The 10,860-nt window shown below is 39.5% G+C and overlaps 1 protein-coding gene across 1 annotated transcript; it reads right to left on the minus strand.

Moving 5' to 3' along the window:
- Window positions 1-4,117: 4,117 nt before the first annotated feature.
- On the minus strand, window positions 4,118-9,766 carry LOC139134908 (homeobox protein OTX1 A-like). The gene is made up of 3 exons (XM_070702000.1): window positions 9,442-9,766; window positions 5,872-6,071; window positions 4,118-5,025 (listed from the first exon to the last, which is right to left on the minus strand). Exons 2-3 carry the CDS (start codon window positions 6,064-6,066, stop codon window positions 4,252-4,254), a joined length of 969 nt encoding a protein of 322 aa, XP_070558101.1. The 5' UTR covers window positions 6,067-6,071; window positions 9,442-9,766; the 3' UTR covers window positions 4,118-4,251.
- Between the last annotated feature and the right edge of the window lie 1,094 nt (window positions 9,767-10,860).

A 10,860-nucleotide genomic window follows, 5' to 3' on the forward strand; every position in this document is an offset into this window, starting at 1 on the left:
GAAATTCAAGTCCGCACTAAAAATGCAGTTGTAATTGCCAACAATAACATAAGTACATGTTGTACTGACAACACTTGTTGATATTTTAGCGTGATTTTAGGAGTAGAACGCGCCGTCCTACTGTGGCTCTACATACTTAATCCGAGTCAATTTAAGATAGTATGCGCCGCAAAAGTTAAAGACTTAAACTTTTGCTCAAACTTTCCTCAATGAAACTTCTCGAACATTCTCTTACCAAAGCCAGCATAAAAATCAGGGGTCACTGTGCAATCTTTGGTACTGGAGAGACAAATAACATAATATTTCCCGTTATTTGAAATTAAAAAATGGCTGCCATCCCTGTGTTAACTCTGTGGGGGAAAAGTAATTTTTCGATTTTCGAAAAACTAAGACTGTAAAAGTTTTTCTTTCTCCAATAGCTTCAAATGAATCCCCACAAGTCGTATGTCAGAAAAGAATTGTAGAAAATTTGAGAGTCCGAATATCTGTTCCGAAGGCGCGTTCTACCTTAACTTGGTTTCTCTGCAACACATTTTGACGGAAGCCACATATAATAAACGATTCTATGATTGAGAAAAGGATATAATTCAGATTATTCTGGTCACTTTTACGCAACTTCCCGTATCATGCACAGCCCTATGACTATAAGCGATATGCGCATGGTCTTCCAGTTTCTTATGTTTACAGCACACATGCACAGATATAATTATTAAATTCTGTTTCAGATGTGTCTGGCATTTAAGATTACTTTCATATTGTTCTATGATGGCATTTTACAACTTCATCATCATACGTACACCCCACATAATCATCGAATACAATGCTCGGCGGGCTATTTCTCCTTTTTTAAAACAAAAACAAACAAACCCCGGGATCAATCTACCATGCAATACCGAAACGTTGGACAGATGCTAATTTTGCTGTTTTACAACCAAATACAAATAAGGCGATTCTACGTTTTTTGCGAAAGATATCTATCATTTACGAAGTTGATACAATTATGTACGCAATCGTTTGACCGAGCACGCTGCAAACGGATGCTGAACATATTTTGATAGTTCATTCTAGTAAACCTCAGTGTCTTATAATACACTGTTTTTATTTGTTAATAATATTTGCCGAATCATAATTCTATAAAGACTGAAGACACAGGATCATGATTAGTCATAAACAGACAACATCATGATGATGGCGGTGACATTGTGACGATTAACGCCTAAGAAATATGATTGCCGAGCGTCCACTGGGATTGAAGTGGAATTACTTACAGATCACTCTGAGAATGGCTATAACCATAGACCCAAGTGTCGAGGGTCTATGCTATAACTGATTAGCTTTAGGTGTGTTTGTAGCTGTTGCGATAATTAAGTTTATATCTCAGTCAAAGCTTTGCCCGATAGCGGTTTTTCAGATTTTAGGAACAGGTTTACTATTGTTTGAACGTGCTGAATAGCGCCATCAGTGGTAAATTAACCAGTCGAACAAATAGATGACAAACAGCGATACAAAATATGCACACTGCTGCAGTTTCTGTCGTATTGGAGGATATTACTTTTTATAGTAACGGAGATCCTTTTATCATAGTTTAAGCAGTAAAAGGTGACATAAATATGCTATATTATTGCAAGGAATCGAATACGCAGTCATTGTTGATAGTGTGAGAGTAGATCCGATTTACTCAAATGCAGTCCTTTTGTAAGGATCGACGATTGCTTGGGTAGTTTGGAGTGAGCAGTTAAGCCACGGCAGGGTCAGTCTGGCTGGAAAGCAAGCGTCTAATTTTGACATAATAAAAGTTACATTGCCTCACGCGCAGTTGGATGAGATTATGCTGAATCATGCATTGGCCTTGAAATAGAATATTTTCAAAAATTGACTTGTTTCTTTGGGATTCAGATAGAAACTATTATCACTATAACATTAAAGAGCACATTTCTTGCAGAGAATTGATGTCATTCAAATTGCTTCAGTTTTCTCTGTATTGTCTAAATCCGAACGTGGTACTTCTGAAATATACCTCACAATAAATTCATTTAAAAAAAACGGGGCATATACAGTATTTTACCTTTACGACTGTTCGACTCTTATTGATTGCTCTGATCGATAACCATTATTTCGCCATGCACGGTTCCTTAAAGATCCATTAGCAGTAACTCTGGTCATTTTTTTATTTTATTTGTTTCTGTGTATCATCTGCAGCTTCTGGTGTGAATCCCTGAACCATAGAGGAAGTCCTAATATATAGCTCATAAATATACCATATGCGTATAATCTACATTGTTATTGTGCAAATTTTGTATTTTGGTCCGGACTAGAATACATTTATCAACAATAACAATGGTCATTTCACGTATACAGGATGCGTTGACAAGCAGGACACCGGGCATTGGTCATGATGATCGGATTGCAGTAAAATTCTGTAGTTGATACATTGAAACAGAGTTGTGAAAAATTAGTCTACAGATAGAGCTAATGTCCCTTTAACACATCAGAGTGGTGTGAAATTAATGGATGCGAATCATCGTAATTAATTTTAATGGCAGTAAAAGTCTATTCTACATCTCGGATTACCAGTGGAAGAAATGTCAAAATTTAGTGACTGGTCAGTTTTTTCAGCCGGGGCGGGGGTGGGGGGGGGGGGCGCTGGGAGGTGGATTATTTTTGCCGAAGTCAAAAAGTGGTTGACCCCCGCCCATTCCAACTTTCAAAAATAGGTTGACCCCCGACAAAGGTAAAGTAAACGGTGAATTATAAATTTTGGGGTGAATTTTAAACATTCAGTCATTCTATGTTTTAATGAAATTGTTGTCATGTCAGTGGTAAGATAGGAATTTTAAGGCGTTAACTTTAAAGTTTGGATACAGTATTTGAATGAACTGTGAATGTATTCCACACTTTCTATGTATAACCAGATGTCCAGAACTGCTGTACATAAATTGACATCAATTTATGTACAGCAGTTCTGGACATCTGGTTATACATAGAAATTGAGAGAAAAGCAGTAAGTCAAAAATTTTGATGCGTGTTCAGACTTGCCAGCCATCCGATAACATCTCCTGAGAAGCCATAGAGAGCTATTTTTATAAGTAGTCACCAAATCTGATGCAGACAGTGTCAGATAGGACCTCTTCTTTAAACATTGATGACAAAAACTGCCTTCTGTTAACTGTCATTTTAGTTATGGAAAAAGCACCGTTTTATAGAAAACCTGTTACACAAGGAAAATAATAGCTTCAATGAGAACAAAAATATCTTGTCATTTGTCTCTTTCTAAAGTATGCCACTGTATCAAATATATGGGAAATATTAGTGATTTAAGTCTGATTATTAAAGTCTCGCGCCAGGAGGACGTGCCGAAAATGAAACTGAATGATGAAATCGTGGTTAGCACGATGCATTTGATACAATTATGAGCCCGTGTCGAAATTCAAAATCACACTTAGCCCCCTCCCAACCTCCAAATTAGGCATTTAAAAAACATGGTACCCCCACGTCGAAGAAACTGACCAGTGCCTTATTCGGTCAAAAAGGTTGATAAGATTGTTAACAAACCTTAAACATTCTAGTACACTGTTGCTGTTGAATATAAATAGCTAATAAATTTTCTCAACTTTTACCAAGTGTTTTGGAGGTAGTTGCCGGCGGTAAATAACAGATCCATACTCATGGTAATAGCGCCCTCAATGGGGCTGCACCTTTTCTTCCAATGGTTTCCTTCAGCTTTTACAACGGTTCCGTGACAACAGAACTTTCTTAAGGGTGAGAACACGTGATTTTGTTTTTGTCAACATATGATTTAATTTTTATCTAACAAACTCACAATTATGCCGGGTCATTTTATCTCCACTCACAGGTGTGCATTCGTCACTTCTCATATTTTATCAAAATAAGACATTGGACTCGGACACGATGGGACATACATAAGACGACAACACAAGTAAACTTCAAAAAATTTATTAGCATTCTGTCAGAAAATTATTTTACATAGCAACATCGAAAATCGGATCGATTTATACAAAATATCTGCACAATAGTAAAATTGGAACATCTGTAGTACTTTTGTATTTGCAAAGGAACATGTCAAACGTTTTAAATATCGATTCTATACTGATTTTGTTCAGTTCTCAGCGAGTGAAAGTACTAATTGTTACATGGCATATGATCACAAACATTTTCAAATAAGCGTTGATGCAATTATCGAGTGAAATCATCAACTGAAATTTACATCTCAACGGAAAAAGGAGGCGTCAATCACTGGCGGATACAGAAGTTCGTGATTGGTTGTTGAGGGCGGCGTGCATCCCCAGTAGCTTGAAAGTTCGACGCAGGGATCGCGTAAAATGACGAGCTGTAGTAGACACTTGAGGATGATTCCTCAGATTGCGATGGTGAACTGCTGAATGTCGACGACACTGATGGGCGGGGACTAGTTGGATGTGCTGCATAAGGCTGGAAGCGACTTGGATTACGTGGTAGGATAGTAAAGCCTTTTCCATGACTAGATGGCCTCGCTGGGTACTCAGAGATCGAGTTCAGTGTTCCATGCACAGCCCTCGGTTTGTGCAAGTGACCTTGGTGTGAGGCGGAACTGGCAGGGCGAACGTTAAGAGTGCTGAATGTCACAGGTGTGTACGGCGCTGTCGCTGGTCCTATGCTGTATCCACATGGCTGGTAAGGTATTGGAGCGTGAACGTTGGATGTGACGAAGGGGACACTGAGTTCGGGTGAAGAAAGCGGCGGAGGCGGAGGCGATATCGGTGTGAAAGTGTGTTCGACTCTATTTGTGATTCCTGACGACGTTGCTGATTGCGAAGTAGAAACGCAGCCTGCCTTATCAACTGAACCGATACTTCTAGCTCTCTTCTTGTGTCTTGATGGTGGCGGTGGTGATGATGATGATGACGACGACGGTGTTGAAGGCTCCGATGATGTTGACGGTTTACGTTTCTTCTTGGCTGGTAAAGAATCTTCTTCGTCTTGTCTGCTGAACTTCCTGATTCGGGCTCGTTTATTCTGAAACCACACCTGTAAAGAACACAAATTTATTTAATTTAACTCTTATTTCCCAGGACGCCAGGATTACATCAAAACATTTCAAAGTCTCCAGCTGTGTTTTTGGTTCAGAAGCAGAGTGCAATTGCTATGTGAAGATTTGAAAATGCCCCTGCAGCGTAGATTTCAAACATTGAATTTCATAACTTGCTGTTTGAGATAACTAGAACAAAGTTTTGACCGTTATGACCAAGTTTGCAGAACAAGGGCATAAAATGAAACTTAAGAGTGAATGAGAATAAAACCCCTAGGAAACTACTGTGTGTTGTCAAATCTTTCTTATGGCTGTATCTTTGGTGTGGGTCGTGAATAGTAATAACTAACCCTATAACTACCACCACGCTGAATGGGATGTCTAACTTCTCATGATATGTTAGAAAACATAGGTTAGTTAATCTGTCTTTGCGCTAAAGTATGTTGAAATACAAAGAACAAGAATAATGCCGAGTAAAAAAATGTATGGCAACCTAGCCTAGACCCCAGTCTCTTCGCTTTTGGCCTTCGGAGTATGGTCGGAGGTACGGAGACCGAAGCGAAGAAATAGGGTCAAGGCTACCGGTAACCCGACCTACCCTATTTAAAACCCCCGACCCCAAACTTGTTTTTCTCACTTTAAAAATCACGCATGATTTTGCCGATTTTTCCTGTTTTTGATGGGTCACAATGAAATATTTCTGATTTGTTGCACTTTATAAAGAGCAAAAGGCGGCCAGTACACATGGATAACAACCGAACACAAATAACAACCGAAATGATCTTGAAACGGTGGCGACTTTGTCCCTTCAGAAAATCAAATCATATTGTATAGGTTGTACTTACTTGTACTCTTGCCTCAGACAGACCAATCGCTTGAGCTAACTCTTCACGTGCCACGATGTCAGGATATGGTTCACTCTTGAAGACCGTCTCCAGGGCATCCAGTTGATCTTGGGAATAGACAGTACGCCCTCTACGACGTCTATTCCTTGGCGGGCCAGCTCCGCAAATTGGGCGAGCACCAGTCGTTGAATCCATTGCACCTTGATAGGATAAGAAAGTTAAGGAATTAGCACAACAAATTCTTAATTCATATTGTTCGTTCACTTAAGAAATTCCACGAAATTATCAGTTTTAGCCAGAGGTCGATATTTGAGGATTATTGGGCTCAAAGGAGTTGAAACTTACTACGTCATACCTTTCGTTTTCGTCCAAGCATTCCTACCAATAAAGTAACGAACTGAATGAAAACGACAGTCTTTTTATATTACCTCATTGTTTACAAATAATAATTTATATCTTAACGATAGAACTACTCCACAATGAAGAAATGCAAAGAAAGACTTTTTCGCTCTAACCAAGCATGTAACACCACGCTCAAGAGTGTTATGTTTGATACTGCTGAATCGCTAGTGTGCATCATTGCACCATACAAAGTCGTTCTTGGATGAAAAAAAAATCGTAAACATCAAACACCGTGAACAATTGAATGGACTTAGCTGACGCCTGGTAAACATTTTAAGCCCAGATAGATGCGAATTATATGAATTTTTTTCATGATTTTATTTTCAAATCAACGTTGGTTCGTGTAAATGTGCTGACTGTAGGACATGTATTGACGTATCACTGCCGCCTGATTTGGACCATGACTACATATTTTATATATAAACGGGTGCCGCATCCATAAAATGGCGCCCCATAGAAAAGTACAAAAATGCAGTATTTCGTGCACATATACATTGTAATCATCAAAGAAACAAGCATGATGCCATTTACTTGAATGCACCCACACGATGACCGACAGTATGTTGTCGTAATCTTTATTTTCTCTATCACATGATTGGTTTTTGAAAATGGCAGGAAATCTAAAATGATGCCACTTTCGACATATGACAATGTTATACACTTTTTCAGTCTTTAATGAGTCTTATTCAAAGAAAACTCTTGGAAAACTGAGGATATTTTGAGATCGGTTTATTACACATTCTCAGCTATTGGGGCTTTAAGCTGTTGACTGACTATGTTGCGGAGATACGTAATGTTAGCTTTGGCATTCTGGGAAAACTTTGACACCGAATGGTAAGGCACCTATAGGATCGTATGTCAAGGCGGTTGTATAAAAAAACACGGGAATACGTGGTTGCAGTGTACGGCACACTAGCCATACCAAGCTTATTGCCATAGTGCATGGCTTATCTGGTTATTTAATTGGGTAGGTTTTCTATTTGCTCTAAACCAATTGATTACAGTAACATATCTGGGCACAGCTTTCGAGTAAGAATAAAGGACTATCCAGGTGTCTGCGATTTTTTCTCCGCGTCTCCATTAAAATTACAATTCCTTGAAAACACCTTAGTCTAACCATGGATGTAAAATCCATGGTCTAACACCTTCAATGTACATAACTAAAAACCAAAGGCACATAAAAGGAAATTCCAGACACGAATTTGAAGGATAATACAAGTTCGCTAAAGGGAGGAAAACCCGATTTTGGGAAGGTCCTGCAAAAAGTTTGTCGCGTGACTATTATGCAAATAATGACTGCGTACTGTGCACGGTCGGATTTCCCAATATCAGGGCTTTCAGAACATATATACTTTATTGGGGTTTGGGACTTCTATAACTGAGAAAAATAAAAATCTGAAATTTGGTATGTCTCTACAGTACATATGGCGATGTCAGTGCCCGTTTAGACATTGAACCTGACGAACGACGTATACGATGACCTCCAAAGTCGACTAACCTACATTATGATATACTTAATCTTTGAGTTAATTGCATTGTGACGTAGAAATCTATACATTTTATTCGTCTTGATTTTGAGGTGTTATCAAGCATCAGTCATGTAAAAACTAATTGGTTATTGATAGCGTGAGCCCGCTATTAAAGTAGCAAATTGAGCCAACTTGATCAGCCAAAAAGTAATGGTAAAGACGAGTCTTTGAAAACGTTAGACACACAGACCGCTCGTTAGCTTGGTAGTCTGCTTAGAAGATCGATTTTCGACTTGATCTGTCGATCCCGTAGCCGATATGACAGTGGATGACATATCGACAACGGGATTGATAGATCGAGTCGAAATTAGATCTACTTGGCAGACTACCCAGCTAACGAGCGCATGTGCTTCGAAATGGCAGAAACAATTATTGGACAGGATTTCACACGTGGTGAAACGGTATCTTGTTTTTCGGAAGGCTTAATTGTCGAAGAATGGTGCAGTCTTCAATCCTTGTTCTCGCATCACTAGTTGCTGACTATTATTTACATGGTGTTAGCTCTTTTTTCAATTGAAATTTCTATCAGGCCGGTCAATTTGCTTTTAGTTAAAGCCGATGAATAACCCCCCCCCCCCCCCCTCAGTGAAGCGTTCTTATGGATGACATGTGGTTATTTGATTAATCAATTAAAATATGGCCTTTAAAATAGGTTAAAACGACCGTTAACGCAGAAGTTTCCTCCTGTACAATTCATGCTAAGGGAGCTATAAATACGAAACGACGTCTCTAGACGTTCCGGCAGCGAACATTAATGCCCAAGTCCGTACTTTCTGGCCACAAGTCGATTCGGCACCGATATATCCTAATATCCGTATGAATAAGGCTACCATGTTACCACTAAAACCGTGATTGCCAAGAAATCAACATAGCCACGTGGATTAACAAACTCTAATCATGCATCAGGCCATGGAGCTAGAAGCGTCTCGAGCTCCATGACCAGGAGGACAATTAATAAACGAGCGTCAAATATTTTTTCGGAATGGATACGATATGCCATGCATTGTTTTCTATCTAGGAAAATGTCCGGTACCTCACCATCGTTAACGACATTCTGATCAAGGACTGTTCTAACAACTATTTGTAAAAGTCTCGCCTTTCATTATGATGTCATTTCCTAAATCACGGGTTAGTAGCGGACTTTCCATGTCAAAATGGAATATGAGTAGGTAGGATTTACCTTAATTCATGTATGAACTGTATCCATGTAAAGAAGATCGACTTAGCGAAATAAGTATTTTGGGGGGGTTCCGAAAACCCAGCGACAAAATCAACGTCGAGAGAAAACAAACGCTTGGAGTTCCATAGGTGTACGTATGCGGAATTTAAACTTAAATGCCTTAGAACCAAGTTACCGTTTTTAGACGGAGCAGTTTTAAGACGAGATTGCTTGGTTCAGAAACCACTCGAAGAATTTAAGGATAATTGTGCACCTATAAAACTATCTGTCAGCAATTTCCCGTGTTAAAACAGTAATTATTCCGACGCTTCACAGAAACATCATCTTTCGGGACGGAAACATGAAAGCTGCGGCCACGGCATCAAGGGATTTCTGGATCATATTTGTACCGACTAAGTATCACATTACAAGTAAAGTCTACACGAATACTGATATACCAAAGAGTCTTAAGACACTCACCTTATTCGAGATGATAACAACTTTTTCGGGAGAACCAAGCTCGTCGTGGATCGGACGTTGCCGCAAGAAATCACTTCTCTTGCCTGGAGAGTAAGCTGAAAGGACACGCTGAAGTTCACGGAAAGGCAACTGACTAACTATAGGAACTTGCTAGTTCAAACGGAGAATGTAAACTTTGAAGCGCGATGCTGAGACCCTCACAGTTGCTGAGCACAAACTGAAGTGATGCTCAACGGCTGCAGATACAGGGTACTTATGCCTCTGGTAGTGTCTGTTGATCCCGACAATCTTTTGTCGGCATCTCGTTCTAAACGTCGATTGGCTCGGAGTCATCTCAAAACAATAGATCGGAGAGGAAAACCTTCTCTCTGAAAACGTGTTCATTACTTTAAGTTGCTGGTTTGACTAACCTAATTAATTAGCATAACGACATTTGCATACACAAGTACCTATGATTGGTGTAACTTCACCGGTACGCCAAATGATACCCTCTGTCAATTGACACTCTGGACAATTAGTTTGTCTTTTTGAAGTTTACCGTAAACTCTGCTAAGAGATCGTGAAAAAGTGAAGTTTAAAAACTTTGCCTAAGGGGATACACCTGCCTTCAGTACGGCATATGACTTCCGTTCACGGATTTATTGACTTGTTATACCGAGGTAAATGTGCATATTTTACTACGGTTACAGTTCAAAACTAGTAAAATTCACAGGCACTTAACATGTCGCTTCGCGATCGGTACTGATTCACAGTTAACCGACAAAGTGAAACAGTACCGATCGCGAAGCGACATGTCGCGTGCCTGTGGTAAAATCAATCTTGCTTTTTACCAAATTTGAAAGTGACTTGACCGCAGGAACCTCGGTCCCTTGCAGCTACATAACACGTGTTGTCCTTTCAAATTACAGAGGGTTGAAATGTGAATACAATTTCTGTGTTATCATTACGGAGTAGGGTCTTTAGTTCTGCTTTTTGTTTCGTGTCATCAATATGTAAATTTGTCACACTTACATGTAATACATCCCTACCAAATGGAACTAAAAACCAGGTGCGCATTTTACAGGTATTGCAACTATTCCTATACACTTTTATTTGCACAACTATTAACTTTAAGTGAAAGTATTCACATAGTTATCTTTCAGGCTTTCGTCATGGTTGCTGCATTCGAAGTGACTGCATAAGCTGCAACTCTCGCAAGCATCGCCATGTTGGCCAAACCACAGTCCCTTCACGGTGCAATCATTGACACCTGGAGGAGACATTTTCGGAGAGGGGGGTTAACAATGGTAGATCGAGCACATTTGGATTTTAAAAGAAATCCCGCGAAGTATCAGGCAATAACTCGTCGGTATGATGAAACGCACAAGCTTTCGTCAAAGCGGTCACTGCATGTGTCAATCTGTAAATCTCTCAAATGGA

The sequence above is a fragment of the Ptychodera flava genome, chromosome 6, assembly GCF_041260155.1.
Source record: "Ptychodera flava strain L36383 chromosome 6, AS_Pfla_20210202, whole genome shotgun sequence".
Lineage (NCBI taxonomy): Eukaryota > Metazoa > Hemichordata > Enteropneusta > Ptychoderidae > Ptychodera > Ptychodera flava.

Excerpts from the sequence above, each read along its gene's own strand:
- LOC139134908 (XM_070702000.1), bottom strand. The coding sequence starts at position 6,066 with ATGGATTCAACGACTGGTGCTCGCCCAATTTGCGGAGCTGGCCCGCCA. Across the intron at positions 5,026-5,871 it reads TGTCTGAGGCAAGAGTACAA|GTGTGGTTTCAGAATAAACG; the intron begins GTAAGTACAACC and ends TGTTCTTTACAG.